This window comes from Schistosoma mansoni, chromosome W, assembly GCF_000237925.1.
Source record: "Schistosoma mansoni strain Puerto Rico chromosome W, complete genome".
Lineage (NCBI taxonomy): Eukaryota > Metazoa > Platyhelminthes > Trematoda > Strigeidida > Schistosomatidae > Schistosoma > Schistosoma mansoni.
Genome location: NC_031502.1, coordinates 34,633,307 through 34,659,233, shown reverse-complemented (window position 1 = coordinate 34,659,233; position 25,927 = coordinate 34,633,307). Strand labels below are relative to the sequence as shown.

General features: G+C 35.9%; 1 protein-coding gene across 1 annotated transcript in view; it reads right to left on the bottom strand.

Annotated features, from left to right (window-relative positions):
- Positions 1-24,930, bottom strand: part of Smp_157740 (putative rna polymerase Rpb1) — a gene marked incomplete at both ends in the record, with an annotated part of 30,633 nt that extends 5,703 nt beyond the window's left edge. Inside the window, 20 exons of the mRNA XM_018789474.1 lie at positions 1,241-1,429; positions 2,723-2,902; positions 3,545-3,835; positions 4,589-4,868; positions 6,467-6,588; positions 6,633-6,788; positions 7,513-7,784; positions 7,902-8,013; positions 10,116-10,203; positions 10,977-11,226; positions 12,833-12,974; positions 13,701-13,898; positions 16,075-16,215; positions 17,058-17,396; positions 18,419-18,719; positions 22,877-23,061; positions 24,193-24,338; positions 24,372-24,531; positions 24,567-24,855; positions 24,890-24,930. Of these exons, the coding sequence (XP_018654914.1) occupies positions 1,241-1,429; positions 2,723-2,902; positions 3,545-3,835; positions 4,589-4,868; positions 6,467-6,588; positions 6,633-6,788; positions 7,513-7,784; positions 7,902-8,013; positions 10,116-10,203; positions 10,977-11,226; positions 12,833-12,974; positions 13,701-13,898; positions 16,075-16,215; positions 17,058-17,396; positions 18,419-18,719; positions 22,877-23,061; positions 24,193-24,338; positions 24,372-24,531; positions 24,567-24,855; positions 24,890-24,930 (3,882 nt within the window). The remainder of the gene's footprint in view (positions 1-1,240; positions 1,430-2,722; positions 2,903-3,544; positions 3,836-4,588; positions 4,869-6,466; positions 6,589-6,632; positions 6,789-7,512; positions 7,785-7,901; positions 8,014-10,115; positions 10,204-10,976; positions 11,227-12,832; positions 12,975-13,700; positions 13,899-16,074; positions 16,216-17,057; positions 17,397-18,418; positions 18,720-22,876; positions 23,062-24,192; positions 24,339-24,371; positions 24,532-24,566; positions 24,856-24,889) is intronic.
- Between the last annotated feature and the right edge of the window lie 997 nt (positions 24,931-25,927).

Here is a 25,927-nt window from a genome sequence, read left to right as displayed (position 1 = left end):
TGGTCTAGCTTCAATTGATTCATGCTTTCACCTATGAAAATACTAAAAATCTCCACAAAAACCCCTTCTGATTGTAAAATTTATCGTCCGATCCCATCACCATCAAAGATGATGAATTGAGCCTCCTAAGAAACCTACTCATCGAAGGATTTCTTACTCTCTCAAAAAAACGTTCTTTGCACAACGATTTGTATTTCCCAGCTGGCCAATTTTCAAGAACAAACTAAAGGATAAACTCTCACATCTGACCACTTTTATTTGCACTAGTCAACTCATTTGTTCCTGACGAGCTAAGTATATAGGTCATTCGATGTGTGTTCTATGCAAGAGAATTCAAGAACATTATCCTGCCTGTCTGAAAAAGGTGGAAATGTATCCATAAGAAGCTCCATAGCCGAACACCTTGTGAACACAAGCCATCCGATCAAAACAGACTTAGTGCTCTAAATCATCTACAAGGTAAGTAGAAAGTGGTCTTAACATTGCCGAGGCATTTGTTATACACCTAGAAAAACCAGAACTATGTATACAACAAAGATTTATCCAACCTCTTCTGCTACCATGGTGTTATTCTCTCGTTTTTCCAAAGCGATCACCTTTTATCCTATTTACTTTTCAAGTGACATCTTACTCTCAATCGATTAGCTTTGGTATTTATGCTTTTTTACTACAGTTTACTTCAACTTCACCATTTTATCTTTCCACGTCTACGCACTCCCTTTTTAACAAATTTCTGATCTTTATTTATTTTCTTGATGGATACTTAAAATCTTGACAACTCCATTTTGAGTTTCTTAATGAGAATAACATTTTATCCTTTTGTTTATTTTACCCCTTTGTTACCATGTTTAAGAAATTATTATTATCATCACTATTATTGTTGTTACCTATTATTAACAGGCATATTATTGGATAATTATTTTGAAAAAGGAAATACATATTTGCGATTATACAGGATTGAGAATGAAGTCGCCAAAAATAGAACTCTACATTGAACCAATCTTTCGCATTTTTACATCTCAATAGATATATTCCATTTACTTTAAAAATTGCGAAGAGATATAAAAGACATTTCATAACATAATTATACTCTAACTTAATTACAAATCTAAGGCATTGAAGTCATTGAATTCTTCTTAATATTTATCCGTGAGTCAATCAATACAACTCGCTTTAATTTAAGAAACTTTCAGACTTATTATTATCATTATCATCTTATTAACATATTAGATTTACTTACCTTATTAGTCATAACATCAGCTAACAGCATTACATGACGTACATTTACTTCGACACCGTGACCTTCCATAACGGCTAGTAACTCGTCAATAACAACACGTCGAGCTGCTTCCACACCCAACACTTGTTCCACTTCTAAAATATTATTACTTCGTGTACGTTCAGCAACGACGCCTGGTATACACATTACCTTGAAGAAGAAAAACAACTTACTTAACTGAACTAAAAAAGGCTAACAAAACCACTGTTTACGAAATAAAGGAAAATTCTTTTGTTATCAGTTTTTAGAAAAATCTCTACTAATTAATTAACTGTTTAAATATAGAAAACTAAATAAGGATGTAAGTTATTACACCACACTACTGTCAGTACCAGGAAAGGTTTTCAACAGTGTTGTTGAACCGGATGAAAGATTCAGTAGATGTCCAACTTCCAGATTAACAAGCTGGATTCCGTAAGGATCAGTCATGCACAGACGAAAAAGAAGAAGGTCGAAGAACACGCTGATTCGGGGATGGGAAGCAGATATGAAAAGGATGAATAGCACCTGGAAAGGATTGCCCAGGACAGAGTTGGATGGAGGATGTTGGTAAGCGGCCCATGTTCCTCCATGAGGGGTAAAAGGCGTCGAATTGAATTGTATTTCATTAACCGACTGTAGGAATTTCTCATTCAGCTTCAAGCCATACAATTTTGTATGATAGGGATATTGAAAATACTTCTCATTAGCCAAAAATGATGTTAGTTGGAGCAAGGTTCAAATCTACCACCTACTACTTAAACTCCTACTGTTTTAATTAATGGAAACCATTACTCCACAGTAAAAAGAAACTGTTTATATGAGTGAAAGAGAAATAACGCCGACTTATCATAGTTCCCAAATATTGAGGTTATTCTTTACAACCACAGTGGTTACGATAACATGACAACAAAAAAGACAGTTTATACTGGAAGATCAAGAAAACAATGACTTGAAAGGATTAGAAACGTTATAATTTTATGCTGAATTTTATTTACCAATTATGTTGAAAATGATCACTCACTAATTTTTAGACTACATTAACCGGGTTAACACAAACATAAATAGATAACTCATCTAAACATAGATGAAAATTCAGTTTAAAAAGAACTAATCAGAAAATAAATCAAACTAGCATATGAAGACATATTTTTCAATGTTTTCAGCGAAATAAAATAAAACTTAAAAAAACTCAAATTTTACCCATAAAGGGAGTTTGTGGAAATTTTTAGATCCTTTAATTTACGTCACGGACTTATCCTAGTAAGTCAACCAATGGAGTCCAGGAAGCATTGAAGAGCTGCTTCGGCTTAGTAAAGGATGACATAGTCCTACACTAAGACGAAGCAGTTGTTCAGTGTCAACTGTTTTTTAACGGTTGACTAAGATCAATGTGTAATGTAAACAATAAAACTCGTTAAATTTGTCTTGCAATAAATGGAATTCTTAAATTATAAAACATACCTCGCGTAACCGAGCTCCTTCAACAAAAATTATATGTTCGCCTTTATCCTGTTGAATTACAACACGAGATACACCAGGTATACCCTTAACAATAACATCTTCAACTAATTTGACAACTGTTTCCAACGCATTCAAATCCACTGGATATACAAATATATAATCTTTTGAATAGGTTACACGCTAAATAAAGGAAACATGAAGAGGAAGGGATTGAAAGCTGGGTTTTGAGTTTCTATCAAGTAGATAATAAAAAAAATGGTGAATACTCTTTTTTTAATTACCTATAATCTAGAAAGGGAATTTTTATTACACCCTGAGAAAAGTTGAAAGAATTAACAATAATACAAAAGCACTGAACTTATTATCAATGTAAATAACAATAATAATAATAATATTTCAGTGACGATTTTGTTACATATCAGTGTCCTATTTTATGAGACATATTTGTGTAGCAGTTAAAGAAACCTTGAGCAGATGCAACGGGGTTCGAGTACTAAGTGATTGAAATTAAAGTCCCTAAACTAGTAAGATAAAACACTGGACTTAAAACCCTACGATTATAGAAACCAAACTATGATGACTGAATTTTCGTAGAGGTTGTTCTTTTCACAGAACGAGGTTAGCTACTTAGCATGGAATACTTTTTAATTTGAGTCACTTCCTGAGATGGATTAAAAACGACGGTTTCTCAGCCAATTGACTTGAAATTTTATGAAAGTTTCTTAAAACAAAACGAGGTTATCTATGAAGTACTCTTATCATTTTAAGAGTAAACTGAGAAAATCTAGATTGTTTACAACAATCATAGTGAACAACACTTACCGATAATTTGGTCTTCTTTAACTTAGTTGTTTGAATAGCTGTAGCGACTTGAGGTGTTGTAATCCCACGTCTATCCATTCGTTTTTTATCTAATTTAATAGCAACATATACATATTCTGGTGTTAAACACTGACTTAATGACAACGATATATCTGCTAGTCGTGTTGGTTCAATAGACAATTTAACTTGACGCGCTAATGATGCTGAGAATGGATCAGTTAGAGTAACACAAATCAATGGTGTTTTAATTCTGGCTGCTGCATTAACAATTTCACGCATACGTGGGACACCCTTTTAAAGAAAGTAAAAAATGAAGATATCTTATAAATCAGCCAATCTAGTCATAAATCGGTCAAAAGAAAATATGCATAGATATTCAACGGCCCAAGTTTTTTTTGTTTTAAAACCTACTTTAATACTAGTCAGTAGAGTGCACCTGAATAGTTAATGACCAGATCATACATAAAAGATTTACATAGTTTTGGTAAAAATGTACTTTGAGCCCATAACTCCAGTAAACATTATTTAATTTGACTATATGATTGTTTATTCAAATGACAAAACGGAAATATCATTAGAACAGACCGATTTTGTTTCACTGTACACCAATAAAATCATATATAATTGACAAAAGTGAATTACAGTTATCTTAATCACATTGTGAGACAATAATAATCAAGAATTTTAAAAGATGACCAAGACATTAAAAAAAACACATCTATTTACCTACTAGAAGATTACCCTAACACAAAATGAAAAATGTTAAATCATCTATAAGTTTGAACGCAAATAATACTATACGACTATTTCATACTTTATTTAAGCTCAAATCGCGACTAGCTTATTGTATCTTTTTCAACCAGTTAGAGTTAATGGATGGATCAAGATGTTAGAAGAATTACATTTGTATCTTTATAGTTTAAGTTATTAAAATATATACTTGTTCGAATTCTATTCATGTTCTGATATGGGATGAGTTGAGTTAAGTATATGGTTTAACAAATACTGGACAGTAGAAAATTTACATCTGAAAAGTTAACTTACTTGAGTAATATTCATACTAGCTACACCAGCAAAGTGAAATGTTTTTAATGTCATCTGTGTAGCTGGTTCACCAACAGATTGACCACATAATGCACCAACAGCTGTGCCTGGTTCAATTAAAGCTTTCTCATATTTCTCTTTAACATGTGTCAAAAATATACGTAGTTGTGTTCTAGTCAAACGTTCATTTTGATTGATTAAATTTGACCCATTTGCATGTTCTGTACACCATTCTTGCCATTTACGAATTCTCGGGCAAACTGAATTGTGTATAAATTCTCTAAAACAACCACAAAAACGGAATAGCAGATCATTTTTTTAAAATGAAACATGAAAATTACACTTTTTGAATAATTGCATTACATAGTCATGTTCATATTGTAAAAAAAAGTCGTACTTTACATATGTTACAATGAGTCTATTAGATAGGAGTCTTGTCTAAATTACTTTATGATTGTGATATTTCTGAGTAGATGACATGTAGAGATCAATCACGGGTATCTACGAGGAAATCGACTTACGAGGTTGTGAACAAATATTGAAACATGGTTGGAACATATGTTACGTATGCCTAACTACCAACTACGGCGGGACTTAACTGACTAGCATAGAACTGGTCCCAAAAAGAAACTAATAGACGTTAGATAAAGAGATGTCATCAGTTTGTGAACTGACTGTTGATTTAAGTCGTGCAGAGAAGTGGTTATATCCCAGTTTAAGTCTAGGAAATGACTGAAACTCATTTTTGAGTACATGAAAAGGCAGAAAAGTTTACTGCTCAACTGAAGTGTTAAACACTCCTTACTTTTTGTTAGCTAATTTCATTCTAAACTTTAGACCTTAATATCCCCCTTTTTCAATTTGCAATTAGCACTAAATATTCTACTTTTGCCTTTTGATCTTTTATATTGCTGATGTCCTCAGATTATGCTGCTTTAAATGTACCAAATACGGCTGATGCACTTTTGTGATAAGTTCCAATTTACTCATATCTGTCTATGTGACTGTGGCGTTAAGTTACACATCTTAATAGCCATAATGTAAACTTAGTTGACAGAAGTGGCTCACATTGAGTCAATAAACGTCGGAAAATCTAATTTTTCTACTCATTGTGATATTATAAATACATTATTTATTTATTTGACAACGTTCAATCAATATGTGAGGTAGTGAGAGTAAAATGTGGTTGATCACTAAGTGTAGACAAACAGGCACTTAGCCTACTGACTATTAAATATGTCATTTCCTTTCCTCACATTGATTTCTCATCTGGACTCACTGATAGTGACTGCTTGTAACTGTGTTGATTAAAGCATCATATAGCGTTACTTTGTTTCTCTATTCTGGGCCGTGAATCGCGTATCTGATAAAACGTGTTCTAGTCTTTGTATTGTGTGCCGTTCCAATATCTAATCTAGCGTAGCATAGTATACCGAAAAGAGAGAGAAAAAATATTTCAAACCATCCGTTATATCACAACGGTAAGGACCAAACAACATAAAATTGACTACTATTCAAAAACTGATTAGTGTAATGAATACAGTAGTAAAATCGAAACAGTTGACATTGCAATATCATATCTTCAACTCAGATGATAATAATCTTTTCCCAAGGTAAACGTTGTCTGAGGTCGACAAATAGTAGGATAGAATTTGAATGAGCTCATAGAAAGTTACAAAGTTAGTGACTCTGAGGCAAAAGAAATTGCAGAGTTACTTTTTAACTACATGTTATTATCCATTATTATCTTTTCATGAAAATATATGTGGCAACTGAATTGAACATGATTGACTAAAACTATTATGTGCTACAACAGTATGAAATAAAACTAGTCTGTTACAAAGGTTGATAAAAATGGAAGACATTGACGTGACTTACTTGATTGCTGAACATAAACGACTATCTAAATGTCGAAATGCATCAAGTTGAAAGACAACCTCTACTGCTAGTTCTAACTCTTCAGCAGACATTCCAACTTCATGAGGGCAATCATAACTAGTCTAAATAAAGAAATAACAATAATCAAGTAGACATGAAATATTACTCTTATATGTTCCATTTCTTTGACAAAATTCACAGGAAATGTATCTGTTTCCATTTCTAAAGGATCCAGGCCATCGGAACCGTAACGAAATTGGATTATGTCGCCCCGACTATCACGTACAGTATCATCGTAAGCCACCGCCAAATCTTCAAGAAACTATTTGGAAAAAAAGAGGAAGGAAATAAAATCTGTACATAAAGAGGGGATGGAAATAGAATTCTCTAATATATGTGAAATATGAAATGAATATGGCATTAAGTAGTAGGTACGTGATAGTTTCATTAAAACAGCTAAATGATCGAAGCACCAATTTCCTTTATTTCATTTCCTAGTATAATATAACTGACTATAAAAGTGGTATTCCTAGTATAATATTTCTGAGGACAGGATAATATTTAATGAAGCATAATGTTCAATTCAACCGTTGAAATGAACAAACAATTTTACAGTTAATCAATGAATTGCAGAATCTTAATAAATCCCAAGGTGATAGTCTCTTGCACAATATGATACCCGTCAAACAATTGTTGATAGTCGAAGAATATTTGAATCAGTCTGTGATTTAAAGATCAATGAAATAGTTGCAGAGCCTGAAAGACTCTGAACTAAATATCTAAAGGTAATGAACGAAGACTTGAGTAGAGTTAATCTTTTCTTTTTCTTTTCACTTTCCCCTTCTGTTAGTAAGGAACCTACTTCCGACTCCTGATGCATACTACTTATATCTGTCCATATTAGCACACAACGCAGCACTATGATGAGACGTAGAATAATAATAAACAATCAACTGACTCATTTACACTGACCCACTTTTTTATTTTGATAACAAAAACCTACAAAATGATTATCATAGAGATTATCTGAAAAGCTGTAAAAATACCTTGACTAGTCTTCGTTGCATATAACCTGTATCTGCAGTTTTTACAGCAGTATCAGTCAACCCTTCACGACCACTCATAGCATGGAAAAAGAATTCAGATGGTGAAAGACCTGAATAAAAACTGTTTCCAACAAATCCTTTTGCTTCAGGTGTTCGTGAACCTGGAGGGAAATGAACTAGACTGCGTCCATTAATAACATCTGGAACACGTTTACCACCAATTACTTGTTGACCAACACAAGCAATCATTTGAGATATGTTGAGAAATGAACCTAAAAGAACAAAATAGGTAAGTTAAACTAAGATTGCTAATATGAAGCAAAAGGAATTTCTGCGCACTAACCAATATAAGGTGTTCACATATTACAAGAGGAAGGAATTCAACGTACCTTTTGACCCTGACTGAGCCATGACAAGTGGTGAGTTCGATGGGTGAAGCTGACGCTTACAAGCTGCTCCTGCTTCGTCACGAATTTTCGACAACTCTTGACTTATATTAGACTACACAAAATATGAAGTAAACGACAATATAGCAAAATATAACTAAGGCGTTGAATGTGAGGAATAATGCACTTAAGGAGTTAAGTTAATTACTTAATGTTTTTTATATTGATACACAACACAATCCAACCAGATAAACAAACAGACAACAGCATAGGACCTAACAAACTTGCGCGTTGACTCGAGTTGCTACACCACATTAGCACGAGAGGAAAATAACAAGATGAATAGCAAAAGAGATCTAAATAATGTAATATAAATGATAGTAAGAAAGATTAGACGTTGTGAACGCAATTCAATTTGAAATAGTTTAGCAAATACTTCCAGCTGACGAATCCCAAAAGAGACAAAACGCGCGTTCTGGATTCCGAAGCTAGCTGTATTCTATTTACCCTATACTAAGCTGGGAATATAGATCGTAAAGACAGGGTGATAAGGTATGTATGATGGAATACTTAAATTTAAGATAAAAAGATGGAATGGAATGTATCTACACCACTGTGAAAAATCCGGAGCTATATTACCTATAGCCTTCAACCACTAATCGGGATTATCATGTGGACCACAACCTGGATAATTCAGACCAACAATCAATGACCACATCATCAATCAATGTTGTATTGGTTTGGTCAACAAGCACCGCGCGTTGAGGTATTCGGTGGTTAGGGTTATGTAAAAAAATGTCCTAACCATCTTAGACGATAAAGATATACGAAATGACCAAATGATTTATCCTATGTCTAATCTACTAATTGCTCACTTGTTCATTCCACGAAAAGCGAGCAATGCTTCGAAGACATCAATGATCAAAAACATTCAGACTAATTATGCATTTTAATTCCATAGACCATGTCTCATAGTTATAAAGTAGAACAAAGAGAACTGATGTGCAGATTATACATCCTTCGTTTGGCAGACGGACATCTCTCCTAAGCTATAAGCGACGCAAGTTGAGGAAAGCCACACGACTTGAATACCGAAAATCGCCTGCTACAATAACTATGTTTAAGCGCTCGGCTTTTTGAAGGAGGTCATGACGTCTACTGTAAAACGAATCTCCTACTTCATCTGAGCCGATTACTGGGAGCATAAGTATAAGTGATGGAGAGGTAATGGGGTATCTCTATCTTTCTGAGTTCTTCCTGTGGCATTAAGGCGGACAGTACATAAGAGACTATCGACAGGAATCCAGTCAAGAGGTATCTGTTCAGCTTTCCAACTTAGTGGTATACTTACATTAAGACCACGAGAGTTCGTGTCACGTCTCTATAAACACGAAGGGTATAGAACATTGACTCTCCATACTGGTTACGTGAGGTTAAATGAATGACCACGCTACGATCCTGTTCTAGAGGCAGCCTGCATTGACGGTACAGGATTCCAAGACCTTAGCTAGTGACGACTGTTGCTAGATTTGATGTACAGTTTGAACATCGAAGGTAGTCTGAGGTCCAGTTTCAGAAGACCTGTTTGTTCCCGAGTACTAAACATAATTTCAAAATCTATGCACGAATACACTAGTGGTGACTAAGTTAGCCATTCGCTTGGAAATTTGATCTTAAACACGAAGGATAAATACATATAGTATTAAAACATTTTATAATTGCAGGAAATCTGGTCTATTTTCTCAAGTTATTTATATAAGCTCTTTTTAATTTTACGGAAACAACAGATGACAGTGTGAGTGTGTGATGTTAGACAATTAAGAATATTTCTGTGATTCAATGTGATAAATATTTTGAAAATTTCCGTTACCAGCTAACATCGACTGAAAAACTACTAATTAACAATGATTGTTGAATAATTGTTTTTAGTTCAGAAAATTAGAAACACACAACGTTAAGTTGTTCGAAGGATGAAACACGAAGTTTTGTATCTCGGGAAGAACATATCAGTTTTGTGTCATCAAGCTGAGATTGACTGCCATAGGGAATATGCGACTGATATCCATCTTGTATTGATCACTGAGTGTCCTACAACGCTTTAAGATCACTTAATCTCTATCTCTTATTGGTTCTTTAAATAATGACAGCTGGTGACAAATAATCTTCAGAATAATAAATTCATAATAAAAACATCAACTTGAATAATAAATAATTTACTTCAAGCGTATCCTCCATACTACATCCTGGATTACAGACTAGTGTATTCATCTGATATTGATTGATATAATCATCACAAGTGGCAAATCTGAAATGTAGAAATCAGCAAAATTATTAAAATCAATGTATTTATGGTTAACTTGATAAATTAACTGAACTATGTACATGTAGCATGTGGAATTATTGTCATAGGAGGTGGTAGAATAATATCACTTAAATTATTAGACTAAATTTACAGAAATGCGACAATCTATGATAGAATTATACCTATTTCTCATTTTATCAACACCAAACATCAGTTATGTTAGTAGATGCTACCGAACTTGTTCATCAGAACAACCCTACCACATAGAGATATTATTACCAGGGTTTGACTTGATAATTTCAAATAAATTGAGTATTGGGTAGATTGTTATAAGTAAAAATAATATATCCCAATAAGTAGAAAAATTAGATTTTCTGACGTTTCGTTACTCAGTGTAAGCCACTTTTTCAGGGAATAAATAATCAAATCAATGGCAGCCTGCTTGAACATCTGGGCTACCTGTCCTTGCTATCTAAATATGTCAGCAAGTTATTTAATTTTGTTTGTTTTAATACATCATTATGGCTATGGCTTTCATGTAGTAAGTGGCATGTTCGTGCCTCGTTCCGCCTACTTTGGTTAAGGCAGATGTGTAGTAATACTAGTCCTCACATAAACTGTGTGGCTCAAAGCTGAATACAGAAAACTTGTACTTGGTGAATTAATTAAATTAAACATTATTGATGGATATATCAAAAAAACGAATAATATTATGGAATAGATGGAGTTTACATGAAACTACAAATAATTTGAATTAATAAGTAAATTAAGCTTACCCACGACTAATCAATGCTGTTTTAGATGCAACAAGATCTGAGCTGGGCATTACTTCACCAAGTCCGATCGAAAAACCTCGATGTGCCAGGAAAAACAAAGCAATTCTTCCTAAACGCCACATAGCGTCCGCGCAAGCTTCTCTCCCATAATCTCGAAGTAATGTGTAGAATATGCTTGACTTGCTTCCACCTCCAAGTAACTTTTTGTCTACACATCCCGCAAGGAGCTCACTATTTTGAATTAGAACAACTGAAACAGAAAAAGCCGTTTAAAAATATGCATCACAATGAAATGTTCTTGTAATGGCAAGGAGAGCAGTATTGATGAAATATAATAATCATTGGGATAAATATAGCTTAATTACCTGAATGCTGATTCATATATGATTCTCTACACCACTTATTGTCTGAGGATTGATAATACTATCAGATCTTCCAAACAAAGATAGGTAGGATAGTAACCACTTTTATGATCAGACGATTATGAAACGAATCCCTTGATTAGTGAAATCATGAAAAGTTTTGTAGCGGCAAATAAATCCCCCAAAATAAACAGTTCTGTAAGTCTTCGACCTCATTCGTGTTCCCGGACACACCTAGCTTAAAGCACTAGGTCATACATCCGTACGAGATCACGAGTGAGTACGCCGAGCTACGCATCCCATGCAACTGTTAGCCATCTTAGACCAAACGTTTCTCGGAATATCGATAGCCTTCCAAATAAAACTCCGAACCACTTTGTTTCGGACTTCTCATTTGACTGGGCTGGTACGATTCGATTATAAAGGTATTGTTATATCCCAGTGAAGACATAAGTACGGATAACTCCCAGGACCTATTAATTGACCATTATTCTATATATATTCCTATTGTATAACTATTGAGTAATTAGATTGAGTATATCTATATTCATCTTATTATAAGCTTCATTTTGACCTATGGATTATTATTATACGATTTACTGTTCCTAAATTATACTCAGTTTATTGATTACTGTCTCCCACGTTCACAGCCACATTTGGTTTGATCTTGTGCAAATATTATTTTCTAATTTATGGTGTGATGCGGTCTGTCTGTCTGGTATACAAACCGAGTATGCTTGAAATAAATGATTCGCATAGCAGAAGTTGTAATTGGTGTTCTGGACTTAACTGGAAGGGCTAGGCGGACAAGGGGCCAATAAGGACGCTAGACTATTCATACTGGTCTAACGTCATTGATTTGGCACAGCGCTAAGATTGGATAAGTCGTATTTCGATTGGTGGATAATTCACGTGATAAAAAGCTGAACATAAAATCACAACAAATTGGATACGGCCTTCTATTTTTTAAATTTATAGCAGGCAATACGTGTAAAGATGCTGTCAAACTCCGAATGCTTGTAGCATCTTTTTATTATTCTGGATGAGTCAGACTGGTTCCCTCTGGGGTTTGATATTATCGCAGTCCTGATACACTAAAATGCTATTTGGGAACGATAAACATTAGTAATGCAAATGCATCGCCAGTTTGTGATGACTTTGCAGGTTGATGTTTGGTTGTGTGAAATACGAGTTTGTAGATTGCTCCAAAGACAAAATTTCAAATACAGTCAAACATAGGGGTCTGAATAGTTAATTAATATCCAGAGCCAAAAGCAATGAAAGTTGGTTTATAACCTCTTTTAGTCGTTTTCACCCAGGTAGTCATTTTGACTATTGTGTGAAAAAGTTTACAACATACATTTTACTGGATTGCACTGTTATCTATGAGGTTTGATGATCTACGGTTTATTATCGCCGAAATATTTTAGTGTTAAATATCAGGAATTGGACTAAAAAAATTTTGTAGATATTATTCAATATTAAGTTACTTACAACCATCATTTGGACACATTTCTTGACCTTTTGATGAATACATAGACTTTGTTGGTACCCGAAGGTTAACCTTAATTCCAGTGGATGGATGAGGTGAAAGAATGAGACCAAATATCTGTTTACCAGTCCATAGAGCAACAGGCTGAAATAAGTTTAATACGCAGTTGAGAAATGATCATTACAGCAAAATGTCTATTGAAAATAAATCATACAACTTGATTTATGTATATGAAATTATGCAATTCTTAGGAGAACAATACTACTTGAAAAAATCTTCGTTTATGCATTCTTCTTAAACAAGTAACTCATACGGTAAATAAGAGTGCACTGAATAGCCCGTCTGATATTTATTGATATTTTGTTCCCATTGTTTTTTACAAAATATTGGTTCAGTAATTAAAGGATTCTACTTTCAAGAATTGGGCTTCAAGTTCAGACTATACCGTCCATACTTTAATTTCAATAGTTAGGTAGTATCATTAGTCCTTATATAAAAGGTGTAGTTCAAAGCTGACTACATAAAATCATACTTGATTATCAACTGTCAAAAACACAATGTTTTCAAAGCTGGTTAATGATGAAGAGTCATAAGTAAATGTTATCTAAATTAAATAAATAAATATATAAGAACTTTCGTCCAAATTAGAGCGAATAGTTTCACAGTATTTGGGCGCCGAGTTGATGTAAGACATTAAATAGGAATAATATATTTGTAGAATCTGAGATTTTACACATATATTATTCCTATTTAATGTCTTAAGTAAATAAAACCTATCAGATATTAAATAATTGAATTTATATATTCATATTAAACAAACTTTAGGATAAAAGGAAAAAAATTATATTTAATGTGGTCTGACCAGCTTACCCATAATATAGCCGGTTTCGGTAAACTTAAAAGTCGACCCAAATGGTTACCAGCTAATAGCTGAGCGGCTAAAGTACAAGCCTGATCACGATTAAGGAAAACGTCTTTCAAGGTCAACAAATGTGTTGCAGTTATTAGGTCTTGAATTGGTGAAATTAACGGCTCACCATTTTTAGGGCTAACAATATTCTTGAGAGACTGTCAATGAAAATGTTGAAGAACAAGAAAATTCAACAGGATACTTTAATCAAAGAAGCTATAAATGAACTGTGACGAGTACTTATATATGCATATTACAGAACCATTAGTTCAGAGAGTGAATTCCTTTTAACGACTTCCTTGACTCAACAAATGATCTTATGACTTAGTGGATATACTCAAATTAGGTTGCACATTATAAAGAACTTTATTTTTAAATTTCCGATAGTTGTAATAAAACTAAACGGGTAAACAGACAAGCACAAAGGATATGTAACCTCAGTATCAGCTCAAGTTATCATATTTAATAATGGTACATGAAGGAGAGATTAAACTAACTAGTCCTTAATATTTTTATTGTTAATATTGTCATTGTTATATTAATTTCCCGTTTTATTTACACAAACATTATCCCTTTATTTTGTGTGACATAATTCTCATTATCTTATTATATCAAGATCTTTTGTGTTTAAATAATCAACTCTACTACAATCGTAAAATAGTTGATCGTGAAATATTCTTGGTCTATTGCATAAGCTATGACTGAAGAACATTTTGATAAATAAAAACAAAGGTAGGATATCACATGAACAGACTCATTGTTGGTAAATAAGTTAGCGATTCTTATATATTCCGATCATAGTAGAACACTTTCACAAATTTCAGAAAGTCAGTCAACGAAATAGGCTATCTATTCGGTTAGTGAATTGATGTATTACCTCAGATAGAGAGTTATTTTAAATCCAATCGCTCCTAATCATCTAACTTACCTATTGGTACTACGTAGAGTACCTTATCTCTTACATAATAAATGCAAGGCAGTTTTTACAATAGCCAATCAAGTTAAAGACAATAATTCATCAATGTCAAATAGTAAATAGTGGAGAATCTATAATTTGACAAAATCTAACTGAAAGATATGGGTTGAAGAAGTTAAAACTGGCACTTTGTAAACTGAAAACTACTAGTTTACAACATACAGTCATCCAAGTTGACCTTAATCATGTTTTTTCGTTGGTGCATATCACAATATCAACTAAAAATATCTCAGATGATGTAGTTATTTATGACTACAAAAGTGTCACAACTCTCATTACTGAGTTATGATACACTAAGGAAAATAAGAAAAACGCTTGGGCATTAGTTAAGCAGTCATTTAAGTGACTTGGTGGTTGAAAAATCCTCGCTTCTAACTGTTAAACATAACATTCGAACTTCACTTCATTCATTCTGGATTTTTGCGGCGGATAGTATTGTTATACGTCTCATAAATTTACCAAAATCATTTTATTTGAAGACTAATATTTCTTTACTTGCTTTTATAAGTTTATTCTAGGATGTATCTGAAGTCATGATACGAAGTTCAAGAACTACCCCTTGGTAATAGCTAAATAAGTCGGGTGTAAAAGTATGAATACCTAGAATCAAGTAGATGAGCAATTATGATCTTTGTTAAACTGAAGATGATGCTATCAGTATGGGGAACTAGTGGAGATTGCGGCATTTTCACTGTTGTAATCACGAGTTGATCTAAGCCAGACCACCATTGAAAACTTGGATGCACTATACGACCGTTTGGTCCAAGTATGAGAAACCTCAGCAGTGAGCATCAACGATCCTGCACGCAGGACTCAATTGGAATTAGACATTAACACCGTTGGATTCCAGCTCAGTGGTCTAGAAGATAAGCGTTCACGCGTAAGACCTAAGGTCCTGGGTTCGAGTCTCGAGTGTGGGATCGTGGATGCGCACTGCTGAGGAGTCCCATACTAGGGCCAAATGGCCATCTAGTGTTTCCATGTTTTCGATGGGGGTCTAGCTTAGACTGACCCGTGATTTGAACAGTAGGAATGATGTATTAATTAACGTGTCATTATAAAAAAGGAAATAATACATCAATCGGTAGAGATTAAATAGGACAGTAATTTTGTGATCATGATACTTGGCTTTCAACTATTTGGCTGAGGATTCGAACCCTGCATTGTCTACATCAGACTTGACAGCTGAGTAGTATCACTAAGCCTATGATAAAGAGTTCAACTTACAATCAAGTATATGAAGCTACACTTGGTTATTTGTTTGTTTGGTTTTTAAAAACTTATTCAGAATGGATTGCAAGTTATCAACACATCAGTATGGTATAACAATAATAATAATGCAAAAGATACCTACATACCAGCATAAGATGTTTTGCTTCAGCACGAGCTGCTTCAGTTTGTGGAAGATGTATATTCATTTCATCCCCATCGAAATCTGCATTGAATGGTGTACAACAGCATGGATTGAAACGAAAAGTTCGAAAAGGTTTTACAACCGCCTGAAGATAATCAGGAAAATAATCAACTCATAATGCAACCAAACAGACAATTTTATCAACGAAGTAACAAAATTATCAGAAAAAATTATCATAGCAAAACCGCTATCTTTAAACTATATCATGAACAAAAGTAATAGTAAGCAGTTCCTCGTTAATCATCACATGTAAACGTCTAATAAAGTGATCAGGCGCGTCGACTAATAAGTGGTTGTCGTAAACCAGTAGCCCAAAAATTTATACTTCATTGTTCAAAGTGATGTATGTTTAGTCCTGGTCCCAGTAGAAGCATTAAAAGTTACTGAAATTTAACCAAATGGGACTGGTGAATCTCATATTTAACTTAGTTGCAGCCAGAACATAGGTATTACTAAGTGGGAAGTTCGAGAAAATGTTTGTTAGTTATCATGTCAGCACAATACCACACGGTATTGGCAGTTTTCACGAAAACTGCTAAGATAAGGACTTGATAATAAATCGAAACATAACTTTCGTCATCTGAAATACGTAGAAAGTATAACTGATGTGTGGGCGAGAATGATAATGATTGGTTGTCTGTTTAGTCAGACATGTAGATGGTCTGACAGGTTTCAGATGAGTTACATATTCCCCTATCCTTATTATTTATTATTGTTGATTGTTGTTGGATTGTGTCAGTTTTGGTGTGGAAATATATTTACCTTTTTGTCAGGCTAATCTCGTGTTCTTAATCCGAGCTGTGTTGAAGTCCTGTAGATCAGACACTGGGAGGGGATCTAGTGTAGATATTGGTCTAAGGTAAATTAACGTCCCATTAATGTAAACAAGGAAAACGGGTCGTTATAACAATAACAATGACTACTTACTCTGAATGCTTGAATAGATACACGATGTAGTGAGGGTTGACGGTTAAACAGAACAATATCATCATCCAATAAGTGTCTTTCAACTATATCACCTGATTGTAAATATTTTGCTACATCTTCACGTGCACGTTCAGATGCCAAGAAACGTTTTACTACATCAGAATTACCAGATGCTTCGGCTTGGCGTTTCCTCTCACCACGTAGTTTATAACTAACAAACATAGCTCCAGGATAGTTATTTGGTCCATTCAGTACAAGAGATCGAAGAAAATTCAGATTGAAATCAGTCACACGTTCAGGATATGTTAGCAATTTCGCACAATGGACTGGAATGCATACCTGAAAAGTATAGCATACGTATTCTCTAGTTCACAGATTTTAAATAACTCAATTACACATTTATGTGAATCTACTCCTGATCTGGATGTTCTTATAAAGCAATAAACACTATAAAAAGGAGATGTTTCTACATCTGGCTATGACTATTTTGTGAAAGAAGAGTTGTCCGAATCGAAGTGAATGAAATTAAATTGAGATAATCGTAATTAATGGTAGGAAAGTGTAGGTAGTATGGCTGAAAATCAGCAGCACCAACTTCGACACTAGTTATTTCTCTCTTCCTAAACCTTGAAAATATTATTTTATACTTCTCACTTACAATTTCACTTATCTCTTTTGGCATGTATAGTTGTCCATTAGTACTAGTATTACTATACTCACTAGTCTGCTTGTGTTGTCAGGCCCATCTTCGTACTGATGTGAAGAGTATTGATTTGAGTAGACACACATTTACGTCAGATCCTACATCATTTATAGCATTAATGGAGTTCATAATTACGACGTACTGGTTCGGAGATAAGTGCTATTTGTCACAAATGCAAAACACAGCACATTACACAGTCCTCATCAAAACTAGATATGCTCTCAAATATTTAGGGAATATTGTAGTCCCTAGTAGCTATAAAATAATGAATACCTGGGTATGTTGCTTTAGGAAAATTAGTGCCCAGAGTCCCTAATCCTAAACAATTACCTGAAACATAATAGTACTCTTAAAGAAAATTTAAACTGCGCAATTTACTTAGACTTGTTTTTAATAAAACGATCTGTGATATCAACATGGTTGGTGTTATTCGGTTACTTATATTACTCACTGGCATATTTTGACGGTGTGTAATGCGTTTTCAGATGCCTAAATGTAACCTTTAACAGAAAATTTGTCGGTTCAGTCAAGGATCAACTACGTGAAAAGATGAGAACACGGACTGGAAAAGTTATAAATGGTTCGGCTACTTTCTGACGAGTTGAAAACAACTACCACCTGAACCAAAGATTTAAAAAAGTGTAGAAAATAAGCGAACCTCATCAATTCGCATGTTTGGATCTGGTGAAATAACAGTTCTGGCAGTAAAATTTGTTCGTTTACCCAACAGGCTACCACGAAATCGACCATGTTTACCAGCTAACCTTTGAAGTAAACCACGCATAAACTTATGATCTTGAACAGGAGGCAAACCTGATTGTTGTGAATTAATTAGTCTTGCGAATTCGGCGTGTAAGTTATCTAAACACGCGATTTGATCTGCCTCCCCGATATCTTCTTCAATTGTCGCTGCCTGAGCTAATATCCACTGATACATTTGAGTAAGGTCATCTTCATTACTTAAAAAAGAAAGAAATAATGATACATTGAACACCTATATAGTAAAATTAATACTGAGAAACACAGGTTCGCACTATATCTACAAAGAAAAAGAAAATATATATGTGGATGTATCATTACATCTAGATCCATCAACTATGCAAGTTAGTACCCAGATGTGCTGTAATGCTGAATTGATTATACTGAGAAAATTAAGCAAGTTACTGATCGAAGTAGCACCATTGTGTAATGTATTCGACACAAACTGAAGTAGGTGGTTTTCTTAAGGGACCACACTCGGAGCCTTTGACCTAGAGGTCTAACTCACAAGGTAGTGGAGCATCGTGAGGAGATGCAGTCACATGGTAGCCGGTGACCAACGATTGATTCATACGCCATTTGTTTCTTCAGGATACTGGAGCCGATGTGCACCATTGGTTTGGAATCAGGGTTTTCCAACTCCCCTAGGTGGACTCGCCGTGTCCACCAACCCGGTTAAAGCGCCGGACATTCGCTTTTCGTCCTCTCAATGTCATGGAGAACACAGTCAGTCAGTCAGTCAGCTACAACGTAGGACCAGGCACATATATGCATCGGTCCAAGTTGCCATACCTCGTTAGCACAACAAGATGAACACCGGATTCATAGAAGTAATTAATTTAGTGGTGGTAGTATATAAAGAAAGGTTGTATATAAGGATATAGTACAGGAAGGGAGATATGAAGCAATTTTAATCTCATAGTTTAAGGGAAGATAAAGAGTGTATACACCTACGCCATTGTGATCGATTCTGAGACATGTCACACAGAGTCTCCAACCATTGGTTACGATAGTCACGCGGACCCCAACCAGGTAGTCTGCATCTGCCAACATGGCTCAGGCTAGAAGTTAGTGACTTCAAACACTGATGCCATGTTTTGGTTTGGCCGCCCCTAACTCTCTTCCAACCATCCCCAATACTAGTCAGCATAGCGCGTCGTGGTAGTCGGTGTTCAGGCATACGTAACACATGGCCCAACCATCTCAGTCGATGAAGATTCATGACCTCATCAACTGATTTACCATCGTTCCCTAATACCCTGCGTCTAACCTCACTATTACTTACCCGGTGATCCCAGCAGATGCGAGCAATATTTCTAAGACATCTGTGGTCCATGGAGAACACCCCCGCCACGAAAAGGCAGTGAGTAGGACTTCCCTGACAGAGGCTATATACGCGTGACCATGTGAGAGCATTTCGAGAGGGAGAGCGGACTTTCCCCACTCTCAGCCGTACCAGGGCATTTGGGGGCCGGCGACCATGAGCTTATACTCCTTCTAATAACCAGAGCAACGACCAACATACGTGTGTGGAATATCCGGAGAAAGCAAGATATCGGAAGGGCCATTCAAATAGTGATAAAAATGAGAGGATACAACCTGTCCCTGCTTTGAATAAACGAAACCCATTATATCCAAGCTTAACAGGAAAAACGAACTTCATGATAAAGATCTATTCTGGTCATGAAGAAGAAAGTGGATCGCGAACAGAAGCATTTACAGTACTGTCCAAAGAAGCAAAAAGAGGGCTTATAGGGTAAGAAACGTACATCTCCAGGATCATCAAAGCATTCTTTAAGACAGAAGGAAAAGATTGGGACAGATTTCATCCACTACTACACACACAAACAATAGGATCAAAGATTATGAAGACCGGTTTAATGAGTGGCTGGAGTCCATCTTACAGAAATGTTTGGGAAAAAACCTGATCATTTTGATGGGGTTCTGAACGCCAAGGTCGAGATGAGTGACGCCGGGTTCGAACTCAGAGTTGGGCGACATGAACTAGAAGAAATGAAAATGGTGAAAGACCGCCGAGTTTATATGCTTTTAACAACATGGTTACAAGTGGTAGCATTTAGCTTCAAAAGTATATACAGATATATGGGCTTCACTGGACAACACTGCAGAGAACCATAAGGATCACGGATTCAAAAATAAAAATCCAGGTCCATGGAAGATGTAAGAACAATGGGATGATACAACTAGCTTCAGATCATCCGCCCGGAGGTTTCTAAGATGAAACTGCAGCTAAGGTAGTTTGAACAATTAGGTGAGCAGCATTACAAAAATTTAGTACAGTCAGTCTTAGAGATACCGAAAAACTCAACGAATTTAAGAGAGCTCTCAGCAATAAGTCCCAAGCCTTACAGACTCGACTTAAAGAAGAAGAAATCACTATGGAGGACAACTTGAAAGGGATTAAAGAATCAATAGCTTCAAGATGACAGGAGATGCTGAGCCACAAGGTCCACCAACATGAAGAATGAACCTCTGTAAACAGCCGGGAAGAAATTTGAGAAAAGAAAAACAGAGAGGCAAAATTTAACAACAGCTAAACAGTAGCAGAGAAAACCAAGGCACGCCCCGAGTGTGCAGAAACAACAAACGAGTACATAAGAGTATTAAAGACGACGAATGGAAATATGTAGAAAACCTGGCAATTACAGCAGAGAAAACCTTGAGAAAGAAATATAAAGAAACCACATGATACAGCCAAGAAACTTGGAGGAAAAAATGGTAGACCGGAGCGACTAATCAAGAACGAAGGAGGTAGATCAGTTAGTGAGGCTAAAGAGCGGCGGAATAGGTTGGTTGAGAACTTCGGAGAGATCTTGAACAGATCAGCACTCCTGAACCTTCCGAGCATTGAAGAAGTTAGCAAAGCCATCAGATAAACCAAGAACGGTAAAGCAGCGTGACTAGACAGTATATCAGCTGAAGTACTAATGTCGTATATAGAGGCAAGTGCAATGATGTTTCGTGTTCCCTTCAGACATGTCTCAGAGGAACAGCAAGCACCAACAGACTAGGAGCAGTGATAAATCCTAAAGATGACAAAGAAGATCCTAATGAGTTTGAGAACCACAGAGGGGCTATACTGTTGTCAGTACTAAGCAGTTTTTAACAGATATCAACAATCTGGCTTTCATAAGGGTTGATCATATGCCGATCAAGTTGTGACACTGCTTATCGTTGTTGAATAATCAACTGAATAGAATTAATCCTATGCACCAACCTCCCTGATTATGCAGAAGCATTCAAAACTTTAGGCATAAAAACTGTGGAATCTTCTTTGACACTGTGGAGTACCTGAGAAGGACGTTATGAATATACGGAACTCCTACGAGGAACTGAATTGCAGAGCCATGCATGGAGAGCAGCTCACAAATGTATTCCAAGTGAGGACCGGTGTCAAACAAGGCTGATCATTCCCATATTTTCTTTTTCTGCTGGTTGTTGACTGAATTATGACATCTCGAGAAGCACGAAATACAGTAGACATAGTTACATTTGCAGGTGACTTAGCCCTGTTATTGAATACACAGCAACAAATAAATGTGAAGACAGCTAGCAGAGCAGAGGCTTCCGCAGAAATAGGCCTCAACATTTACAAAGAAAAGAGAAACATCCTGAAGTACAACGCAGGGAGCTCGAACCAAATCACACTCGATAGCGAGACTCTGGAGGAGGCGGAAGTCATTTACGGGCCTAATCAGCATCAATAATGGACAAGAAGGATACGATATGGACGTGAAGGGAGGAATCGGCAAAGACATTGTTCTTGAAATTGAAAGAGATCTGGAGCTCAAAAGAACTGTCACAAGACTAAGGTCAGAATTTCGACACCTTTAAAATGGAGCTAAAACCTGGATGACTACCACCACCGTCACAAAAGCAGAAAATGTATTTATATAAATCCGTCTATGTAACACACTCTAGATTAATTGGCCAGAGATCATCAAGAATAACATACTCTCGCAGAGAACAAACCAGCTGAGGAAATTAGAAGACGCTGGAGGCGGATAAAGCGCACTCCTCATAAACCATTAAAACGCATTACGTGGCAAACTCTAGCTTGAAATTCTTAAGAGGAAAGGATAGGAGGCAAATAAAAAAACACATGGAGTTGGGAATCAGGGGCAGACATTATGGCAATAAATACTTGACAACAACTGAAAGGGAAAACCCAGGCCCGACTTGGTTGTGGATCCCTGGTGGATGGCATATGCTCCATGAGGGGTAGGAGGCTTAACTCACTGAGGTTCGTTAATGTGCATCTGGTTTGCAAATGCACACAAGTGATACTCCAGACCATTAACCAAATTAATAAAAAGTTAGAAAAAAGAGAACTTACGTTCCACTACGGACTTCAGAAACAACTGATGGTCTGATAGCACTTGGGCATACAGGTACTCTCTGGACAATCAAGTTTCGCGGGTGAGTAGTCCATTGAGAATCAAAAGGCATGAGGAGTAATGGCAAATCTTCTTCTGGAATTTTAGAAAACAATTGCAGAGCCTTTCCGGGTCGTATAATTTCCTAGAAGTGCATGGAATAATTAGCTGAGTTTTTACAAATATTAATGTCATACCTATTTATATTTTCGGCCTCTTAAGATTCTTAAAACATACCAAGAGCAGCAAGTTTATTGTTTAGTTTATAACCATGTGCTTAATACACCTCCCAATTACGCAAAGTAGGTGACGAATCGTGGAAAAATCTTACTTTAATCAGCCTGTTACTGAAAATCTACGATACCAAAGTATGAATCAACGAAGAATAAGATACAAATTAAGCAGTAATGGATTAATAAGCAGTGTTTAAAATATTTACTCTGCCTACGGAAGAGGCTATGGAAGTAAAGCCAGAATTAAGATGACTGTGAAAATTGTAATCATTTTAAAGACACTACGAAATAAACTAGGAACAGACAATCTCATGAGTACCACAAACTTATGCACCACGTAACTGACTTGCATTTTAATATAAATAATAAAATAGTGCTACAGTTATTTGTTGCTCTTCAATAATCAGATTATTTAAACTACAGGTACTAAGTACTGGATGTTGAGTCTCTTCGGGATTCAACACATTTGTACCGGTCAGAATGGTTATGCAATTATATGGCCTTACTATAAACATGAAAAGATTGATTCTACGAATCCTTGAATAATGTTTTGGTATTCGTGCCATCAGAATATGAGTTGGTGAAACTTTTAAATTTTATTTGCGAGAGCATGGAAGACTGTCTACGTCAGAAGATTCATATACAAACATCGAAGCACGGCATAAACATGTAGTGCAACGGACTCATTCGTTGAATTCTAATAATAGTTATGGTGGAATTCAGTCAGTCAGTCAGCTACAACGTAGGACCAGGCACATATATGCATCGGTCCAAGTTGCCATACCTCGTTAGCACAACAAAATGAAACAGCTACACAACTTCAATATCTTGGTATTGAAGGACGTGATAATTAATATAATAAAAGTAGTGATCGAAATAGATACTGAAGTATACATAAGCCTTCAAGCGTACTATAAAGTGGTTGCTAAAGGTGGCAAAACGAACTGACTTTTAGTAAACCAACCACAACAAATAGCAACTTTTTCACACTATAGATATTGAATACGCAAGTAATTAAAAATTCAAATATATAGATCACATACCAAACCTTTACGAACAACTGGAGCTAAATCCGTATTTTCTGTGATAACTTTTGCGAACTCATTTACATATTCATCGACTTTTGCTTTTGCATGTCGAAATATATCATGAACAACGTACGAAAGACTCGTACCTTTCGTAACAACACCTACAAGAGCATAGAAACAACAAAAGTACAAACCATTAAGCGCTGAGCAGAACGGACAGACATGTACCCTGCTAGACAATTTGTGTATCGCTTTTCTGAGTTGTTTTTTATGTACGTAGTCCAAACTTGGGTTAGAACAACTAATCGAAAATCTGGCACGTTGTTGCTCAGGGAGAAGGACGCGTGAGCAAGTCTGATGGATCGTTTTAAGCAAATAACTGACCTTACTTTGCAGATAGTCTGTAATATTTTTACTATATGCCAAGTATATCCCACATGATAAATTGGCGTCGGTAAATCGAAGTACCCCCAATGACCAATACATGTTTGATAGTCCAAGCCACAAGTAGCACACAGCTCATCTCTCTTATTTGCACCAAGTCTTGGATCTAACAGGCCGTAATCTAAGGCTCGTCTATTGCTTTGCCCTTCCGCATAGAGAAGACACTTCAGAACCTGAACGTGACTTAATCTTTTCAGGTCACCTTCACTGCACAGCTGAAATTTTATGTTTTCTCTGAAGAATAAAATAAGTCGGAAATACTACATACACAATTCTAGGCAAATCAGGGGGTTTGTACAGAGACGGCATTATGCACGTTGTACCGAACACATCACAAACCGCGCTGTGATACTTCACACAACCAACTGTGGTGCGTAGAAATAGTGAGCTGTTAGTCACTTGAGCTTTGAGTTTAGGCCGTATAAGAGGGTATTTAAGCATGCAAGGGTATGTAACTATTCTTATTATCCTGAAAACGCTCCTGAATCCTGTACGTGATGATAAAATGCCATGGAGAGACCACTTGTTGTGTGTTGTATATCTAACCACATTTATATCCAATATCTATTATTTGTTTTGCATCACTAGTGAATGTGCTTTACCCACCAAGAGGTCGATACTTCCGTTACATTTTGGCGTGCAAATAAATATTGCCTTTTCTACTTGATTGACCACAGTGTAGCTGTAAATAACTCTCCAAAATCAATAGCTCTGTAAGTGTTCGACATTGGATGCTGACCACATTAGTTTTTGTGAACTCATTTAGCTGAAGGTGCTCGGTCATGTATCCGTACCAGATCACGTTTCAGAACGGCGTGGGAAACATCTCCTACGATCATTAGCCAGATTAGATCAGTCACTTCTCGATATATTGATAGCCCATCAAATATATCTTCCAACCTCCTCGCTTCTGACTTTTTATTTTAGTGGGTGGGCGCGATTAGATTATAGGTGTTACTGATAAAGTGTTGTAAAACTACAATACTGGTGGTATCTTCAACAGAATTTGACTGAAGAGCATGATAGTGAAGACGCCACAGGTATTGTAGTTTGACAACACTTCAACCAGCAAAACCTTCTATAGTGGAATTGTGCCAACCCAGTGAAATCAAAAGTCAAAAGCGAGGAGGTTGGAAGAAATATTTGGTAGATTATCAATATATCAAGACTCGACTGATGTACACTGGCTGGCGAACGCAGGAGAAGTTTAGCACGACGTTTCCACTCGTGATCTGGTCAATATTCAGTGAACGACTGTCGGATGACTTGGTTAGCGCTCAGTGATATTTTACCGCCCCTGCAATAG